We start from the raw sequence: 22,045 nt of genomic DNA on the forward strand, positions 1-22,045 counted from the left end.
TGAAACAGTGTCCGTACTCTTTACTGCATACAGCCAAATATATACTGTATGTTATTAAAAATCAATGCACCAATACATTTTTCAAATAGTAGTGTGGTTGTCACATTACCTAATTTAGTTTTATGTTTAACTTAAGTGAAATTAATTTACTATCTTAGTTTGTCAAACTTACTGTCTTTTGGCAGATAGATAAAATAATGATTTAAGAAGAAAAAAAAAAAACTTTTGGTTCACTGTTCACAGTGGAAATGGAAAGTCACATCAAGCAAATCGTATTGTGAGATACAGCTGTTCCTAAACCTAGTGAGCTGCCTTGCGGTTTACTGTCTACATAAGCAACTGCCTTTTAAACAGTGTTGTTATTCTTAACTAAAACTAAAACTGTTGACTAATTGTTTAACTAAAATAAATTGTTTAGTTGAAGACAAACTAAATAAAATTAATACTAGATGAAAAACTTAAATGTAAAATGTAAAAATTGGAAATGTTGCTGCGGCAACTAAAATAAGTTTAAGTTAAGTACTAAAATTAGTAAAAGTGAAGTAAAAAAAAAATGACAAAAGCACATTACAAACGAACTAAAAATTATGACTAACGAGTATGTATAATGCTGTATAATATATGTATGTATAATGCTGCCTAGGTTGGTAGCTCACTACAGTATATTTGGGACAGAGCCTTTCAGGTCATCTGGGTATTTCCTGCATACAGAAAACATGCATATAGCACAAAGTAAACAGACTGTATAGTACTTTAAAAATAAAAAAGTGATCTCTCTCTCTCTTTCTCTTTCTCTCGAGTCCTGACAGAGAGATATATGATCAGGTCTGCCAGGAGCACAAACATGGTCTTACCTTGAGAGGTTTGGGTGCATATATATTTCTTGATCAAGGCATCTGTGGGTTGAGTGTAAAGGCTGAGGGCGTATTTCAAGGACTTGAGATCGGGGCTCTTTTCCAGGAAGGTTTTCTTCAGACCGTTTCCACCCGCATGGAAATATTGCTGAACGGAGAAACAAAAGCACTGGTTACTGAAAGAGTCAAACATGCTGCTTGTAGCTATGGATCACACATCCGTCACAGGCTTCAAATGCCAACCTTAAAAATCATCCATTCATTGTGACAGAGCAAATGAATCATATAAAAATAAAGTTTTCAGCAGTCACTGAAAGTAATTCAGTAATTCAGGGAAATTTGCGGCAGGGTTACTCCTACTAAGCAATACATTTGGATAATATTAAACTACATTTTGGAAAATGGAAAACAGGGTTGATTTTCTTTCATCACAGTATCACAAAAAAATGGGAAAATGGGGCGCAGCTGGTAGAAAACAAAACTAGAGGTGCTTCACATTGTATGGAAGGACAGTGTTACTGCATACAGAAAGTCCCAAAAAATGGCTCAATCTGCTAACTTATCGACTCTCTTATAAGAAAACACAATTCTAGGTATTTATTTGATATGTAACTATCATAGGCTGGTAAGAGCTGTGCATGTAAACCTCACTCCTCTGATCTCAAAAGGCATTCTTGACTGACGCTACAGGCTGCAGTTTTTAGCCTCCTTGTTAGAGCAGGTCCCAGTCTGTAGACAATGGTCTGAATCCCGCTCGGATCCGAGCAAGTAGGACCGGTTACATTTGGTGCCGTTGAAGCGGGATAGGAGTGAGGTTTAGGGTAGTAAGTGTCAATGTCGTAGGCCAATAAGAGCTGTGTGTGTAAACCTCACTCCACTGATCTCAAGGGCCACCCTAGCGACTGACGCTAGAGGCTGCGGCCCTTTGTTAGAGTGCCTGCCTCCCACGCCGGTTCGAATCCTGCTCGGAACAGGTTGAATAGGACCGGTTACAGATACAGTTAGCAAAAAATTAATAAGCTTTTTATTTTTCCCTGAACTAACTTTTTCATGTAGAAATTACATTCATTTTTTTCTGTAGTATTTACTTTGACAATAATTTTTATCAGTTTACATTTTAAAATCTTGCTGATTACTTTTAAAGCCCTAAATGGTTTAGCTCCTCAGCAAGCGAGCTCTTAATGCATTTTAGTCCTTGATGTCTATTGCGTAATATCAAAATATATAATATATATAGAATCTATCCTTTTCCTATTTAGCACCCAAACTCTGTCAGTTTAAATCTATATTAAAAACACATATCTTTAACCTAGCATACACATAACACTATTACATGTCTATAAATTCAATTCTAATCCGTTAAAGGATTCTTAGGCTGCATAAAGTAGGTCAAGCGGGGAACACTTCCCACAACATTCAATGTACTTAAGAATAATGGCATCTACACTAATATTAGTCTGTCTGTCTCATCCTTATCTTTAAGTTACCGTAGTGAGCCAGATCCAGATCAGATGGTGGATCCACACCTGATGCAGCCCAGAATTAAACCACACAATGTTGGCCAAAAGAGAACTGGCCCCTGGACTGAGCCTGATTTTTCCCAATGCTTTTTTCTCTCCATTGTATCACCAGATGGAGCTTGGGTTCCTTGCCACTGTCGCATCTAGCTTGTTTAGTTGGGGACATTTAATATTCAACAATATTATTGATCTGATTGAAGTGACACTATCGGAGGAGAACTGAACTGAGCTGGACGATGACGTCACTGTTTTCTGCAGAGCTCGTTTATAGTTGAATTGAACTAATTTAATAATTGATGATTTTTATAATGGAACTGAATCAACACTGAACTGACTTCAGCTGAACAATGACACATTTAAAGCTGCTTTACAGCCAAATGTATCTGTTTAAATTTATCATTAAATCATTATTTTCCTGTTCATGATTGTAAAGTAAAAAAAGTAATGTGTTACCTCCAACAATTAATAAACTCTGAGCAATGATAGTTTAAGTGTTTGTCTTAAATAAAAAATATAATAAAATAATAAAACTTTCATGATGTAGTCTGTGAACTTATCCTTATGTAAGAAAACTCTCAGCCCCTGTTTAAGTTTAACTGTCTGAGTTTGACCTGAGCATATTTTTGAATGTCTGATAAACCCTTTATTAAAAATGCTCCCTTAAATCACAACACCTGCAAATGTTAGAGTTCAGAAAGTGCAGCAGAAAGGGAATGCACCTAATATCCATTTTATAACGACACACGATACAAGACCGTGTTATATTTGTGAATATTGTGTATTGACTATAATTCTCTTCAGACATACTGTACTCACAATATAGCATTGCCTTGTTTAAATACTTTTATGCAACATGCACCCACACAGAAAAATCCTTCACTCTTAAGAACAGAATTTGAACATCATAAATGATTCTCAGTGGAAAATCACCAAAGATGCTGCAGGAGGCAGTTCAGTTATATTCATACTGCCACACTTTTAATTGAGTTAATCTCGAAGTTACTTTGAGACATAAGACCGATACAGCATCTGTCACAGTCACCTCCATCAGCTGAACACAATCAGATCAGGGTTAAACAGGAGCCCAGAGCTTCAGGCACTGGCACAGAGTTAATGGCACATGGAGATATCGGCCATAACTAGACATTAGTGTGAGGGGGAGGCTGGCATTCGATCAGACCTAGTTTATTATTCTATTAGCATAAGGGGCGATTAGAGAGGGAACGGTGTGGACGGAGCAGTGACTTTTTCATGTCTGATGTGATTGAGACAGATGAGATTTCCACTGAGGAATCAATTGCTCCGGGTCTGTGCATCTATCTATCTATCTATCTATCTATCTATCTATCTATCTATCTATCTATCTATCTATCTATCTATCTATCTATCTATCTATCTATCTATCTATCTATCTATCTATCTATCTATCTATCTATCTATCTATCTATCTATCTATCTATCTATCTATCTATCTATCTATCTATCTATCTATCTATCTATCTATCTATCTATCTATCATATGTTCTTGTTGCTCTCTGTGTGTTGGCTCTTTCTCAATCATTTGTGTGATAAAATTCAGTAAACAGCCCTCATTGTCTTGTGATGACGGCCTCTGTCTGTGAGCTGGACTCTAATTGAGCCGATGATGAATGGCTGATGTAGTTTGTTGGCTGTATCGATTGGTCAGGTGAAACATCACTTTGGTAATAATACAGAATAAGGAATAAACAAGTTTTGCTGAAACTCATCAGGGCAATTGTTCTGTGGACACATTAAGGATCACAGATGTGCTTACATGAACTGATCATATCAGTAAATACTTAAAATGCAGTGGATTTCAAATGCATGCTTTTTTGATCTTCTGGTGGCCCATTATTTTAGCTGCATTATTCATAGAGCTTTTTCTATGGTGCGTTTGAGAGCAGTGGTGTGTGGTGATCTTCTGAAATGAGGAGTCAAAGTATCTTATTATTACTGTATCTTAAGGATGTTTAGATATTTCAGTGGGAAATGTTAATGCAAAACGTGTACTTTGCAATGCATTGATTCATAAATATTTAAAAAGACAGTTGATGACAAAGACATCCGTCTGTAATTGTTCTCCTCTCCCTATTTTTATCTCTCTGTGTATCTTTTCTTTCCACTCACACATTAATTATTATTCTCATTCATCTCTTCAGATATCGCTGTTGTTACTTTGTCACCTCAAGCACAGAATCCTGAGCTCATCACTGTGTGCAGCCATTTTCACTGCCAAAATTTTACTCAAGGCTTTTGTCAACTTCCCTAATTAGCTTCTGTCCTCAGAATACCAATGAGCATAATTCCCACTCCATGACTAATTCAAACAGGGAGGGGCGCGTGTTTCCAAGGAGACGACTGAATCAATAATATCTCTGATGATGCATGTATCTGCAGCTCGCATGCACATTTACACCTCAACTACAGACACACACCATTCTAACAGTGTGTTTGTATATGTTCCATATGCTCTGTTCCATATACTTCAACTGATGAAAAATGGACTTTGGAAAATGGAAAACTGCTGCATTTTGGGGAAAAAAGGAGTATGTTGCATAAAACGTGCATAAACAGTTGAGCTTCCATAAGAACAGCACTGACTTCCAGAGGCCTGGAGAGGAACTGAAAGCATCAATGGCACAATCACAGAACAAAATGCATTCAGAATGAATATGATGCAATTTTGGGCAGTTCTAGTAAGATTATTTGTGGAATTTGTAGCCGTTGGTATGTGAACAGTGTGCCTAACATAACTATAAAAACTGGAATTATTTGTATAAACTAGTCTGAACAACTAGCAGTTAGCCAAGGGTTAATCAGTTTTTTTTTATTCTTGATTAGACCACAGCTGTTTTTATGGGAATAATTTAAAAAAGAAACACTAGTAACACTAGTCTAAGCGCAAGTTAGCATTATGCAACTGGCTCCTGAAACGGGGGAATCAGAGCAGAGAGAAGCTGATACCTTGATGGTGGGCAGCACTAAATCCAAGGCGGCACATTGTCGAGGACTCAGACTCCGAGCTTCCTCCCGGATCACATGCTCCTGGGAGAGAGAAAGAGAGAGAGAAAATGATTTACTGTGTTTACATAAAGATTAAAATGTACTTGAAATCTTTTCTTCCAACCATTTACAATGCTGGTCAGCTGCATAAACTACCTCATGTTGAAGTGCTATGTTATACTCATTTATACATCTGCTAGAGCACACTTACATGATTTAAAGTGAAAAAAAAAATATATATATATATCTTTCTGTACATTACTGCTGCACCTGCTTTTACCCTCTGTCTGAAACGCTCTGTTTTAGTTTCAGTTTGTTTAAAACCTGCCTTCCGAAAACTGTAGTCTGCTCTGATTGGTCAGCTGGCCCAGTCTGTTGTGATTGGTCTACCGCTCAAAGCGTGTGCAGGAAATGTAACACAGCTTAACATAAATGGGTTTCGGCTCACAAGGCTTCATGAGCAGCTGTAAAAAGTATATCTATGGTAATTATGGCATCAGTATTCAAAGTCCATACAATGCTTGTTTGCCCTTGCAGTGAAAAGAAAAATCTTCGCGATATAGCGAAATCTCTTACCCAACTGTTCTTTGAAGGTGTATCAAAGAAGCCAATAGAGTGGTACAGGTATGCCATCACTTTGTAGGCCAAAATGCGGAAGCGAGTTAGCATTTTAGCACTTCCGGTTCCAAAATCCCGAAGTCAATGAGTTTTTTGATTGGGATTTTGTTTAAATGGCTGAAATAAGGTATTTTTATTGTTTAAATAAACGTTCTGGGAAAATGTTTTGAGATAAAAACTGAAAGAGTTGTCGGAAGCTTAGTGATGATGACGTTGAAGTCAAGCGACCGTGGTGTAGTTCGTTTATAGCCTACCTTGGTCCCACTTTATATTAGGTGGCCTTAACTACTATATACTTACATGAAAAAATAAGTACAATGTACTTATTGTGTTCATATTGTATTGCACACACTTTTGCTGATGGTTTTGAGGTGGTATACGGGTAAAGTTAGGTGGTGGTATGGATAAGTTAAAGGGTAGGGTTAGGTGTAAGGGAAGTGTCAACAGCGTAATTATAAATGTAACTACAGAGATTAATTACAGATGTAATTACATGCAGGTATTTTTTTAAATGTAAGTACAATGTAAAAACATGTATGTACACAATAAGTGCATTGTATCAAATGTTAATTTAAATGTCAGTACATAGTAGTTAAGGTCACCTAATATAAAGTGGGTCCCCTACCTTTAACTTTTTACTTCTGGCGACTGCGTTTAGGCTTCAAAATGAATAAAAGTTGTGTTCATCTGTGATAATTATCTTGATAAACAAAACGTGTAAGTATCATGAACTTTTGTCAATCAGAGTGCTTGTTTTTTGCGATAATCCAAAAGCCTATAGGAAAATCCTATTGGATTTTTATCGAGGGAACCAGTGTGTTGCTAACTGCCGGTTGGCCTACAAAGTGACATCATACCTGCACCACTCTATAGGCGAGCATTATGCAAATGTATAACTTGAAGTTAAAGTCACAGATTAATGGCAGGACTACTAAAGAAGTTCACTCGGATATACACCGATCATCATAACATTATGACCACTGACAGGTGAAGTGAATAACACTCTAAATTATCTCTTCATCACGGCACCTAGGCAGCAAGTGAACATTTTGTCCTCAAAGTTGATGTGTCAGAAGCAGGAAAAATGGGCAAATGTAAGTATTTGAGCAAGTTTGAAAAGGGCCAAATTGTGATGGCTAGACAACTGCTTCAGAGCATTTCCAAAACTGCAGCTCTTGTGGGGTGTTCCCGATCTGCAGTGGTCAATAGAGGATCTGCTGCTAACATCTTGGTGCCAGATACCACAGCACACCTTAGGGGAGTCTAGTGGAGTCCATGCCTCAACGGGTCAGGACTGTTTTGGCAGCAAAAGGGGAACCAACACAATAATAGGACATAATGTTATGCCAGATTGGTGTGCGTCACTATAGGGAAGGAAAGATTATTGCAACTTCCATTTCATGCAGACTTGAAACCATTTTGATGAAATATCATGCATAAAATACAATCATTCAGATTTGCTTGTTTGCTGTTTTGCTTATTTCCATTTTCTAAAATGCTCAACTGTTTATAAACTTTCCTTCCATACTGTAAACGGTGATCAGTTGACTTAACTTTAACAAAGTGAGGAAACCCTGTTACCTTAAAATGATTAAGTAAATAAACTTCATGCATTATTGAAAAAAATAAGTTATGTGGAACTTATGTGATTCACATAACTTAATATTTTCAATTACGCATGAAGTTTATTACTTAATAACTTAATAATGTAACTTTTTTTAAACTGATAATTTTGTATAGCTTCTCCACTCAGTTGCTTTAACACCAGAACCCTGACCTGATGATATTTGGTGGAATATTCAGGTAAAACCCAAACAAAAGCTCCGGATTTATGATTATCCCTAGTGTGCATCAGTCGTTTGATGCGAGTTTTTGCATGTATACAACATTCAGAGGTGAACAGGGCCTTTCTTGGAGAGCTCCTTACCGCTCATTAGAATCAAAAGTGACAGCTCCCAGAAGACTTTGTGGCCTCACCAAGAAGCCAGGCAGTTAAACTTCAATTTCATTTAATCTCACAGGTCAATGGCGGTGCAAAGTTTAATACAAATAAGCCTAAGAGTGATAACAGGGTGGCGTGTGAGTGAACATTAATCCCACATCAAATCAGTGTAAGTTCATCTGTGTGTGTGTGTGTGTGTGTGTGTAGGAAGAGCTGATTCTGTCCATTGACTTTTTCCAGTTTAAGGTCACCTTTTTAAAGATGCACTCACAACTTTAGCACTTCGACCGAGTGTATTGATCAAGTGTTAAGATGGTCTGTACGTCCACTGTCAATTCTCTGTTCAGGTTAGTACACACTTTCAGACTGAATAATTAATCCACAAATACTGAACGCACATTTTATAACTCACTGTTTTAAATGTTACTACACTCATATACAGATTTTCATAAATCAGAAAAATCTCACTGGATGCACAGTGTAATAAAACACCTTAGCAACCAAAGGTAATCAGTAGAATAGTGAAAATGTAGTAAATAACATGCAGATTCTGTACCAAAACCCAGTGAGCTCCCAGCATGGATGTCTGACAACTGAATATGCTGGAGTTTGTTTTTGGATGAGCAAGAAGGACTTTTCTTGAATCCCTCCCAAACAACATGTGGTGATGTAGGGGTAGTTTGAATAAAAAAAAAAAAAAAAGGCTTTCTAACCCCAAGACTCAACTAATCTCTTTGATTCTCCATCTGTGATCCTTGGAGAGTCTTTGGCCACTCAAACTCTCCTCCTCACCTTGCATTAAGACAATATAGACACACATCCTCTTCCGGGCAGATTCGTAACATCTTTAGTTGATTGGAACTTCTTAATTATTGCCCTGATGGTGGAAATGTGAATTTTCAATGCTTTAGCTATTTTCCTACAGCCACTTTCTCTTTTGTGAAGCTCAACAATCTTTTGCTGCACATCAGAACTATATTATTTGGTTTTATGAACGATTAAGGGAATTTGGCCTTTGTGTTTCCTCATATTCGTACTCCTGTGAAACAAGACGCCATAGCTAGACAATTTCATGTTCCTAGTCACCCTGGTGTGCTAAAAAAATTTAATATGAATGGGAATATACTTCAGAGATATTTTACTCTTAAAGGTCCTGTTCTTCGTGATCCCATTTTTCAAACTTTAGTTAGTGTGTAATGTTGCTGTTAGAGCATATATATTACCTGTAAAATTATAAAGCTCAAAGTTCAATGCCAAGCGAGATATTTTATTTAACAGAAGTTCCCTTTCAAAGCCTACAGCGAACGGCCGGTTGGGACTACATCTCTGTACATCCTGCTTTAATGACATCAGTAGAACAGTTTGTCGACTAACCTCCGCCCACAAGAGTACGCGAAAAAGGGGGCGTGGTCTTGTTGCTCCCGCGTGGATAAGAGGAAGTGTTGCGTTCGGTTGCGTTTGTATAGTTTGTTTGTCGCCATGTCGTCGAGACGCTGTTATTTTCATCCCGGAGTCAAGTCACCTTTGTTTGGCTTTCCCAGTGACGCTGTACTTAGAGATCATTGAGCGCATGCATCCCCGTTATGGTAAGAGGCGTGACATTTCCGGTAACGTGCGCTCTGCATGAGCTAAGCTGCTGTCGAATCACAACACGGGAACCGCTGGCACAATCAGAACTCGTTACGTGTTTCTGAAGGAGGGACTTCATAGAACAGGGAAATCTTTCAAGCCGTTTTGAGGACAGTGAAAACAGCAGTATACAGATAAGTAAATTGTGTGAAAAATACTGTGTTTTTTTACACGCGAAACATGAACACATGTTATATTGCACACTAAAAACACAATCAAAGCTTAAAAAAAACACGAAAAACGGGACCTTTAAAAAATTCTAGGGGTGCCAATAATTGTGGCCAATGTGTTTTGGAGAAAAACATTTATTTCATAATGTGATTTTCCCCCAACTTTTCATTCTTTTACTTCAATGAAAGGTTACATTTTTGCGAATCATTTTTGAATAATAGATCAAAAGGATAAACAATGCAGATTTATTTTTACAGCCATCTTTGATCATATTTACCAGGGGTGCCCATAATTTTGACCACAACTGTAACTATTTACATATGAGCTAATTAAACAATAACACTTTGTTAATTACAGTGACATTGAATGAAGAACCGACTATTTGTATATAGTCTTTTAATGTATTAACTAGATTATAAACTATTAATTAACTAATAGTTTGCAAATGATTTCTAAACACTTTATGACACTATACTTATTATAAAGTGTTGCCTTTTTTCTTTCTTTTTTACAATCAATCTAATTAGTGTGGGCAGTCATGGCCTAATGGTTAGTGAGCCAGACTGGTAACCCGCAGGAAATGACAGGTGCCCTTGAGCAAGGCACCTAACCCCCAATCACTCCCTGGGCACTGCAGCAAAAATGGCTGCACACTGCTCTGGGTCTGTGTGTCTTCACTACTCACTGCCCCTAATGTGTGTGCATTAACTTGGATGGGTTAAATGCAGAGGACAAATTCCGAGTATGGGTTACCATACTTGGCCTTCACTGATAAAAAGCACCAATTATGCTCATTTATTGTATCACTTCGAAACAATAACTAGAAAGCAACCGTGACTTGATTCTCTTCTGCACTTAATGTGCCTATGCAGAGTGCTTTAAAACAGTCACTTATGAGGTTCAGTTGCAGGTCAGGTTAAAGACAGTTGCCTAATCAGGATTTCTGCAGGTTTTATAAAGGTAAATTTAAGACCTTTTAAAAACCATTTAAATAAAATTTAAGGAATAATTTGAAGGAAACATAACACGTCAACATGTTCTCTAAATGTAAAAGGTCAAAGTTTGAAAATGTCCAACAGATCTCCTTTTTAACTTATTTAACAAAAAAATAGCTTAACATTTGAGATAAGAAATCTTGTGAAATCTTGTTAAAGTGATTTTATGATTAAAAGAAGAACAAATATATGCCAACTGGTTCGTAAAAATCAACTTAATTCAAATTCATACCCATTGCCAGATACTTTTTTTCTTGTTTTAAGCATAATCTCACTTAATTTAGTTCAATTTCATTTTGCATCTCAAGTAAATGTATATTGATCTAAGGATGTTTAGATATTTGTACCGGAAAACAAAAACCCTATTTTTTGCAGTAATGCAATTTAATTTAGCAAAAATGTAGGGGCCTTTATGAAATCTTAATTTTTTGTTTGATAGTTTATTCTGTTTTCATTTTTTGGGCTCTGTTTTAATGGTTAAATTAATTGAAATCATGAAACAGACAATTTAACAGCAATTTATAAAAAGTAAAAAAAAAAAAAAAAAAAAAAAAAATTATGAATGGATTCTGCGGTTCCGTCAATGTTTTCTGCATCGCAGAAATCATAGGGCCCTAATTTAATGCCATGACATTGAATTTAAGCCTTTCTACTCCAATTTAAGACTAAAATTGTGGAAGGTCAAGTAAAGACTTTTTTAAGACTTTAAGACCTGCGGAAACCCTGCTAATACTGTATAAGCCATAGACAGCAATGCCCTAGGTTTAGAAACCGAGCAGTTGAATTATACACACAGTTACTGCAGCACAGAGAACAGGAGCCATAAAAAGCATTTTGAGGTAAAGCTGCAATTGACCAGAGATGTTTCAATGCATATGAAATGAGGGAGAGGGACAAATGAGATGGAGAGTATCTGATGGAGAGTATCTGCCACTGGACTGTGGAGACATAATCACGAGAAACCCTCCATCTGTCTGACACCCGCTCAGATCCAAAGCGCCCCTCCAAATTCCTCAGCAGGGCGGATATAATTATACCAGCAGATCTCTCGTAACCGGGAAAGTTTTCTGGCATGATTCCATAGAGACTGTAATGATGTAAACGGGCAGCGGTGGAAGCTTTTGACGGACAGCTACAAAGCCTTAACATAAGCTGGAAACCATTTTCACAGCAAATGTAGCAAAACGGGAGCTACATGAAAGCCCCAAGCCCTTCTGTAATTTCTCAAGGAAGATATCTATTGCTGCTCCGTGTCCTCGAGGAGTGCTGCCTTCAAAATCTGACAAACATAAAACTCCCTGTCAGTCGCAGCCTGTCTGCCTTTCCTCCCTATGTCAGGATGGAAAACAACACTTTAAATTGAGCATGCCTTGCTACCATCTACAATATCATACATACCGATTTTTATTCAGAGGCTTGATTATTAAACCAATTACCTCCCATTTTCGGGGTCATATTCAAACACACGAAGGCCATTTGGTTAAAGGAACAGTTCACTCAATAATGACAATTCATCATTTACTTACAAGCTCCTGTAATTTAGCATTTTCTAAGATCAAGCAAAACGTTTTTGAACTGCTTTTATGGCATTTCTTTAGTCATTTTTGAAACTGGACGATGAACTATAACAACATGGCTTAGTGTGATTTGCTGATTGCACCAAGCCGTATCACATTCTCACAGCCATGTATTCATAAAATTCATAAAAAAATTACCGGGCAACTGGTGAGTAACACCGTTTCAACACAGATTTGTACTCGTCTTTCGAGCTTTGAACCTTGGCTAACATGGTAAGAGTGACTGTTGTTCCGTAGATGGCGCCGTGAGCTCGTGCAGTGCTCTCAGAAGCAATCCGTGCATAAAATGAAAGCATTTGAATACCTAACATTTTGCAGGTTGTTTAGTAATTAAGGCCATTTCGCAATTTCAATCATCACACAGTTACCAGGCCACCCCACCCCCATATATTTTTTTTCTCAGATTCCAGGTCGGAAAATACAGAAATATGTATAAATAGGGAAAAACAGAAATCAATTACAGATGTAATTACATGCGGGAGCATGTACGTACAATTAAAAAACATGTATGCACTGTATCAAATTATTAATTGAAATGTTAGTACATAGTTGTTAAAGACACTTAATATAAAATAGGACCCCTGAATTTATTTAGCATAGATTACTAAACAAAATCCTCACCTTGAGCTTGGAGAGCTGACCCAGGTCCTTGGCAGCACTGAAAATCATCTGAGCCCCTTGCTGTTAAAAAAAGTACAAAACAAAGAGTCAAAAAGTAATTCACTCCTTTAGGATTGAACTGTCCCAGGAGACGTGTCGTTCAGCGAGTCAACAGAATTTGCTTAGTGTGTTTGGCAATCGGGTCTTTGGGTGTTGATTCAGCTTATTAAGAAGATGGGCAGGAAAACTATAAGGGCAAAAAATGCTATTAAAATGCTATTTTTTTTCTATTTTAGCTATAAAATATAATATAAATAGAATCTTATTTTTCTAAGATAATAATTAGAAAATCCATTATCTTATTTTCCTTTATTATGAAAAATATATGCCCTACATAAAATATTTTCATTTTATTTTATTTAGCTATAAAGTAAAATATATTGGTCCTCCATTAAATATTTATTTTCTAAAAGTAAAATATATAATTTTTTTAGTTTAATTTAGCTATGAGGTAAAATGTATAAATGAAATATTTTATATTATTTTTTTCTAAAAGTAAAATATATACAGTTATTTTAGCTAAAAAAAAATAAAACCGATTGCTCTCCATTCAATATTTCAGTTTAGATATAAAGGAATATTTATAAGGCCTTCATTAAATATTTTATTTTATTTTAGCTATGAATTAAAATATATAAGCCCTCCCAAATTTATTTGTATTCAATTTTATTCAATTTATTATTTTGATTAATGTCTTTTATTTATTTATTTTGATTTATTTTTCTTTATACATTATTATTCTTTCATATTGATTTCTTTAATAATTTATGTTTTTTTCTATTATATGCTGTAAGATCGATTGGGTGTTTCCATCAGAATTTATTACGTGATGTACCTTTGTATCAAAATATGTCTGTTTCCATCCCTGCAGACATGAATACAAGATCATATTCTCTTAAAGGTGTCAAAACAACACCTGGTATATATATATATATATTTTCATCCATCTTTGACATTTGAACAGTCACTCCGTCCAAGCCGTTACACCAGCTATAACATAAAGGATAAGTCTGTTTGATCTTTTCTTATTAGATGTAAGTTTCCTGCATATATATTCATTGCTCTTATTTTGCTCATCACTTCTACTTCTTCTCCTGCTTTGTCTCGTCTACCTCTCCTTTTATTCTGATTTCCTCCTTCACAATCTTCATTTGTTAGAAACAATACTTTGGATTTTATTCTAAACTATTATTTACATGATTCATTTGTTTGTCTCTATAATTTGTTTAAATTTTTACTTAATAAATGTGTTATTTCTTTTTCAAATTTGATCTTTGACATAATCATTGCTTGTCTGCCTGGATCTCATAGCATCAACCTCCATAAAAATATTAGCATTTTATCAAAATTATCAACAAAATAAAACAAAAAAACAATCAATCAAACAAACAAAACAGCTGATGTTCCTTGGTAATTATTTAGCATTTATCTTTGTAGATCCCTTAACCACTAAATAACACCTCTCCTTCTATACTCAGCTGATGCCCTGGAATTGTGTCTTCCCTCACATTTCCATAAGCTTCTGTTAGGAGCAGATGCAGCGGATATGAAATATCATGTGTGTGTGCGTTTGGCTAAGAGAGGTGTTACACTCACTGTCTGGTCTGAGAGCGGCGGAAGAACAATCTGTCGTTCAATGGTGTTGAGGACTATTTTCCACAGCTCCTTCAGAACCCGTTTGAGAACTGTCTTCTCACAGATCTTGGCAAACAGAATTAGGCTGGAGAGAAAAAAAAGGGGGGATGGAGTGAAAGACTCAAACGCAACTGGTTACCATGTTTTACTTACTTCTTGTCCAGCAGGTCCATGAGGGGTCGCAGGACAGTCTCTGCATCCATGGCTGCATTACTCTTGTTCCCTGCGTTTCCTTTCATCTGTACGAGCTCCTGGTTCATTTGTTTGACACAGTCCTCAATCACTGGCTTGAAACTGTGGAAGGACATGTTAAACTCAGTTTGAAAACAACATTCATAATCACTTGAGATACTATCATTTCATTTGATAATGAAAACCTGTTCAACACATTTTTATAATTTGTGCTCAAATTGTTATTTATCATTTTATCATTTATTGGCTGTATGTCTAATGCTTTTTAATCACGGAAGGCAACCTGAAACAAATGGAAAATGGATGCTATTTACTTCCATATATGTCACAGGTCTGAATGATTCCTTGAATGATTTCCCATTTTTCATCTAAACGCATTAACTTTCTTTATCTCTGCTAACGTAATCAAAATGTTCACGATTTATTCAAACATGCCTAGTGTTAACATTTAATTCGTTTGAGGAATTTACACTCTTTACTTGATTTTAGCAAGTCTGTTAAAATATCACTAACACTTTACTTAAAGCCATCAGTATACACAGATCAGGCATAACATTATGACCTAATATTTTGTTGGTCCCCCTTATCGTGTTGGTGCCAAAACAGCCCTGACCCGTCGAGGCATGGACTCCACTAGACCCCTGAAGGTGTGCTGTGGTATCTGGCACCAAGATGTTAGCAGAAGATCCTTTAAGTCCTGTAAGTTGTGAGGTGGGGCCTCCATGGATCAGACTTGTTTGTTAAGCACATCCCACAGATGCTCGATTGGATTGAGATCTGGAGAATTTGGAGGCCAAGTCAACACCTCATTGTGCTTCTCAAACCATTCCTGAACCATTTTTTTTTTTGTGGCAGGTCGCATTATCCTGCTGAAAGAGGCCACAGCCACCAGGGAATACCGTTTCCATGATGTACATGGTGTACATGGTTTGCAATAATGCTTAGGTAGGTGGTACATGTCAAAGTAACATCCACATGGATGGCAGGACCCAAGGTTTCCCAGCAGAACATTACCCAAAGCATCACACTGCCTCTGCCGGCTTGCCTTTTTCCCATAGTGCATCCTGGTGCCATGTGTTCCCCATGTAAGCGACGCACACGCACCCAGCCATCCACGTGATGTAAAAGAAAAGTGATTCATCAGACCAGGCCACCTTCTTCCATTACTCCGTGGTCCAGTTCTGATGCTCACAACCAAAATGTTGAAGGTCCAAATCAATGCAGTTTCAAAGTGCTTCGAAGGGCTTCAGAGGCTCTGCGCGATCCCAGATGAGGAATAGGGTCTTATCGCGCGAAACCAATGGTGATTTTATATTAAAAAAAAAAAATCTGAGGTATATACTTTTTAACCTAAATTGCTCATCTTGTGCTGCTCTGCGACATGCCAAGGATTGCGTAATCACGTCAGAAAGGTCGTTCAAAGCCCTTTGAAACTGCATTGATTTGGACCTTCAACATTTTGTTTGCCATGGCAGTCGATGATGTGGAGAAAAATTCTGGATTGTTTTCCTCAAAAAACGTAATTTCTTTTCGACTGAAGAAAGAAAGACATGAACATCTTTGATGAGATGGTGGTGAGTAAAATATCAGAAAATGTTCATTTTGAAGTGAACTAATCCTTTAAGCTTGCCCATTTTTCCTGCTTCTAACACATCAACTTTGAGGACAAAATGTTCACTTGCTGCCTAATAAATCCCACCCACTAACAGGTGCTGTGATGAAGAGACAATCAATGTTATTCATTTCACCAGTCAGTGGTCATAATGTTATGCCTGATCGGTGTATAATGCATTATAAAACGTTTTAATGCATTAATGATACAGTGTAATGCACCTTATAATGCAAAGTATAATCTCATAAAAGATTATAACCTCAGTTATAATACATTATATAACTTGAACACACCTTTAGAAAGTATAATGGATTAAAACACATGACAAAACTAATTTCTGCAAATATTATAATGCATTTGGATTATTTATGACACTACAACATACATTATGGATACCTTTATAATACATTACACATAAAGGCTCTAAGTAAAGTGTTAACAAAATATCATTATATTTACACCGGCTCAACAACTTTACACATTGTTAACGGATATTTCACCTGGAGCCGAAGACCCCGCTGAGCTCATCCAGCACCGTATTGAGCTTATTCTGAAGTTCTTTGAGCAGACCACTGGCCTCAGCGTCCAGCTGTAAGAGACACACAACATCACTGTCAGTGACCAGGACATGCTACATATGACAGGAACAGGAAATACTGAAGGATTCAGGATCAACCAATAATGTCACGTGCCTCAATGAAATATGTAATGCTGCATTGCAAATACTAACCTCTTCTGAATGAAAAGTTTATTATATAAAAATGCATTTATTATTCATACCTAGGGTCCAAAATTAAAACTCGCCAAGCAAACCAAGTGGAAAAAAAACTTAAGTTTGAGTAAATAAAATCTATCCATTTACTCAGTAGGTTGAGCTGTAAAGTAAAGAACACATCAGTGACTTGTGTAACTTCTAACAACTTTTACCTTAGTGGACATTTTGCCATCAAAAGTGCATCTAGGATATCAAAAGTTGTTTTTCAAGAGAAGAACAAAAATAAAGAACAAAATTACAGTGTATTTATGTTTTTTGACATTTGCAGATTTATAGAGCAATGGAGACTGAGTCATCCTGTACATGATGCAGTGAGTGACACAATGACCTGTGATGTTTGTCAAAAACACGCAAGGAATACTAGAGATAAATAATCCCAGTGTCATAGGGACAAATATTTTTTTATTATTTCTGTCATTTTATGATGTACAACAGTGGAATAACCTTGTTGAACTCCAAAAATTCTCTAATTAATTTTTAATTTTATTAATTTCATATTATAAATTGTTAGTCAATTGTTTAATTTGTGTTGACGGAATGTTATAATTTTTAGCCAGGCTGTCATACAAATAAATTATGATCACATAAAAAAATAAGAGAGAACGAATATTAATAACTTATTATTTTGTATGCTTTTTCCTATGAACTTTTTGTTTTTAAATTTTTTCATAGTAAAATAAACCCTTTAGCTGTAGTTTTTGCCAAATAATTTAGTTGGATAAATACCTTAAAGAATTAGTTCACTTCAAAATGAAAATTTCCTGATATTTTACTCACCCCCATCTCATCCAAGATGTTCATGTCTTTCTTTCTTCAGTCGAAAATAAATTAAGTTTTTTGAGGAAAACATTCCAGGATTTTTCTTCACATAATGGTTTTCAATTGCAACCAAAATGTTGAAGATCCAAATCAATGCAGTTTCAAAGCGCTTCGGAGGGCTTCAGACGCTCTGCGGGATCCCAGACGAGGAATATGGTCTTACCTAGCGAAACGATCGGTCATTTAATAAAAAAAAAAATATTTTAACCTAAATTGCTCATCTTGCGCTGCTCTGCGACGTGCTAGTGATTGCGCAATCACGTCGAAAATGTCACATTAGACGTAGACAGAAGTACCGCCCCAAGCGACCATGTGAGGACCAGTGTTGGGGGTAACGTATTACAAGTAACTTGAGTTACGTAATAATATTACTTTTTCCAAGTAACTAGTAAAGTAACGCATTACTTTTCAAATTTACAACAAAATATCTGAGTTACTTTTTCAAAAAAGTAACGCAAGTTACTTTTTCACATTAATTTGACTGACAGCTCTCCTTGCCCCCATGTTGAGAAAACTAAGTGCAGAGGCGTTGTGTGTAAACATAATGGTTATTGTAGTTCTAGACTAAATGTGAGCATTTATTTATCTCACTTGCACAATAAAGATTCAGTATTCCTCAAAATGAATAAAATCAGTCAAATGCAAAATCAGAATACTATGCAAATCTCCAATAACTAAATGATAAATAAAACAACCTATTTTATGCATTTAATCTACCTTTATATTTAAATTACCAATGTTCTACCATTATACAGAATGGCAGCACAGCAGAGCTGCGCCCTCTACTGTTCATGCGTGAATTTGCATTTTTACCTCAGCATGAGCCTTATTATTTCAATTTTGGTATGAAGAGGTCTTTACCATTGCACAAAAATATAACTTTTTTACAAAAACAAGCCCAGCCCAGGTGAGAAAAAGTAACTCAAAAGTAACGTAACGCATTATTTTCTTAAAAAGTAACTAAGTAACTCAATTAGTTACTTTTTAAGGGAGTAACGCAATATTGTAATGCATTACTTTTTAAAGTAACTTTCCCCAACACTGAGGACTAATACAAACTCCCTTTACCAAAAAACACTTCATCTTCAACTTCAAAATCGTCTGACATCGTTGTTTTGCCTTTTTTTTGCTAAATGGTGTTTGTATTAGTCTTCGCATGTGCACTTTGTAAACACAGGGGCGGTACTTCTGTCTACGTCTAGTGTGACGTTTTCGACGTGATTGCGCAATCACGAGCACATCGTAGAGCAGCGCAAGATGAGCAATTTAGGTTAAAAAGTATTTTTAGTTCCCTTTCAGTCGGTCACGTTCGACGTACGTCGGAACTGACCGACGAATTGGGATCTGATCTCAGAGACCAATCTACTTCGAGTGTATTAAAAACGAGCCAATGGAGATTGGCATGCGATCCACGCATTCCACGCACCGCCCCGCAGCGCGGGTATAAATAAGGAAGTGGAATGCTTGATCATTGCCTTTTTTTTCGGAGCCGAACAGTGTCATTGCTGTGTCTACGAAGAGTGTTATTTGAGTCTCGTGAGAAGGATTGCTGTTCCAGTGCGGGTTTGACGGCGCTTTTCAGCGGGTGGCCGCTTCAGAGGAGATAAAGAGCTGGTTTTGTTGGTTGGCTGGGCGTATCCATTCTGAGTGCTCACGCAGGCTTGCACTATCTGAACTGCGTGAGCCGCGGTCATCTCCCTGAGTGCTTCAGCACTGAAAGAGCGGTTTTCCTTTTCTAAAAGAGCAACACGGTTTGAACCTGTGTCTTTTTCAAGATGTCATTCAAACCGTGTGTTTCTGGATGCGGTTGTTTCCTGTCCTCATTTTTACGGCCACGATCTCTCTCACATATAAACATGTGAGATTGCGTTCGTGGGTGATCCATGCTCTCTCAGGAGAGCATGGTCACGTCGGCGCGTTGTTCGTCTCACCTTTCTCGTAAGGGCTTGAGCGTTCAGCGCGCCGTGTGCCGTCGAGCGCCGGCTGACAGCGGGGGTTGCCACGGCAACCCAGCGCGTCACTCGGCACTCTCGATGCGCGGTCCAGACTATGAAACCTCAAATGGGGTTGAGTCCCTTTCCTTATTCCCTGATCTAGTTTCTTTTCTGGTGCATCAGAAAAGGACTACTTTAGCTAATAAGCCTTGGTGGACCTGAGGATTACAGTGGGGCATCCCCGCCGGGTACATCTCTTCGGGCCCCCACTCCTCTATCGCATCATGAGCATGCCGAGACTTTGTTCGTGGGTGGTTCATGTTCTCTCATGAGAACATGACCACGTCGGTGCGGTGTTCGTCTTGCCTTTTCATAGGGCTTGAGCGTTCAGCGCACCGTGTGCCGTCGAGTTTGACGGCCACGTTCACTGTTTCACATGCCTGCTGGTAGCTTAAAGATGGGATTGCTGGTCCTTTTAAAACAAGGAGACCTAGTGTTTCATTTGGGGCTCTGGCAGAGGACAGATGTCAATTGCTGCATCGGAGAGAGGGCTGTTATGCACTGGAAATGATGATGCTGAGTTTCCCACTATAATGGTGTGTGCTCTTGCTGAATCAGATTCAGAGTTGACAGCCATGCTTTCCCGGGTGGCTGAGGCGTAGTGCAACGCTTAAATCGACTTGCCTACCCCCGTGCCTTTTTTCCCGGGTGGGCATTGGAAAAATTAGCAGTATGGAACTATTTGGTGTCAAAATATGGAACACCAAAAGAGCCGAAATCTGTATAAATTTTTCCCTCTCTCACTACCCTCTGTCCGGCATCTACGAGGGTAGTCCCGACCCAGGGGTTATGCAGGAACTGCGTGCGGCGTTGGACCTTGCTCTCTGGGCGACGGAAGTCACTGCACGCTCCCTGGGTCAGGCGATGTCCACACTAGTGGTCCAGGAACCTGGGGCTAAACCTGGCAGATATGCGTGAGTCCGACTAAGTTCGGTTCCTTAACGCCCCTGTCTGTCAGGCTGGCCTCTTCAGCGACGCCGTCGAGTACTTTGCCCAGCAGTTCTCGATGGCCTAGAAGCAGACAGAGGTGGTTTAAAAAAAAAAAAAAATCCTAATTCGCAGCGCCTCTGCCTGCTTGTCGCCGAGGGCGCCCCCCCTGCTTCCGCCTCCGCCCCTGCGAAACCCAGGCAGCAGCCTTCATCTGGGAAGCAGGGTGCCGGACGTAAGGGAGGCGCCCAACCCACTCAGGGCTTGCTAGTCTACAAGCAAGCGTAAGGGCAAGCGGCCCTGAGATGGGCAGCCCAGGGAGAACAGGAGCTGCTCCGAGGGAGTTGGTGTCCGCACCCCTCCCTCACCCCCCCGGAGGAGGACCAGGGGCCCTGACTGGTGTCAATACTTTGCCGCTGGCTCTCCGGAGTCCAGCGGTACCCACATTTTCAGAGCAGTTTCCTCTCTCCCTGGGCCCCAAGAGGGCCAGGTTGGCAGTGTGCGACGCCCCCGGGCCTTGTCACTTCTTTCCTCCCCTCCCTTCGCCAGGGGGCAGCAGTGTGGGCACCGAGAACGCCCCCGGGCCTTCTCACCCACACTCTGCCCCACCCTGGAATACTCAAACAACACTCCGGGCCGCCTCCGGGCCTCCCGAGTCGGGTCTGTCTATTCCGCCTCGCTGCCCCACCCCGGGTACGTCTGTGGTGCCGTTGCTCCCGCTTGTGCGGTCTCTGGGCTGCTGCCCCCAGGCCGTCTCGCTGGCTCATCCGTACCATCAGACTCGGCTACGCGATTCAGTTCGCTCACCGGCCTCTCAAGTACAAGGGCATCCTCTTCACCTCCGTGCGAAGCAGCGATGCTCAGGTCTTGCGGTCAGAGATCGATGTCCTACTGGCGAAGGACGCGGTCGAGCCGGTTCGTCCAGCCGATATGAAGGCGGGGTTCTACAGCCCCTACTTCATTGTACCCAAGAAAGGGGGTGGGTTACGGCCAATCTTGGACCTGCGTATCCTGAATCGGGCCCTGCACAAGCTCCCGTTCCGAATGCTAACGCAGAAACGCATCTTCGAATGCATCCGTCCCCAAGATTGGTTCGCAACG

General features: G+C 38.8%; 1 protein-coding gene across 1 annotated transcript in view; it reads right to left on the bottom strand.

The window, feature by feature from the left end:
- unc13c (unc-13 homolog C (C. elegans)) overlaps positions 1-22,045 on the bottom strand; it is a 282,829-nt gene that overhangs the window by 17,430 nt on the left and 243,354 nt on the right. The window contains exons 25-30 of the mRNA XM_079824971.1: positions 16,930-17,018; positions 14,779-14,919; positions 14,587-14,710; positions 12,952-13,011; positions 5,360-5,440; positions 855-1,002 (exon numbers count right to left, since the gene is read on the bottom strand). Coding sequence (XP_079681097.1) covers positions 855-1,002; positions 5,360-5,440; positions 12,952-13,011; positions 14,587-14,710; positions 14,779-14,919; positions 16,930-17,018 — 643 coding nt within the window. The remainder of the gene's footprint in view (positions 1-854; positions 1,003-5,359; positions 5,441-12,951; positions 13,012-14,586; positions 14,711-14,778; positions 14,920-16,929; positions 17,019-22,045) is intronic.

The sequence above is a fragment of the Gobio gobio genome (assembly GCF_949357685.1).
Source record: "Gobio gobio genome assembly, chromosome: 9".
Classification (NCBI taxonomy): domain Eukaryota; kingdom Metazoa; phylum Chordata; class Actinopteri; order Cypriniformes; family Gobionidae; genus Gobio; species Gobio gobio.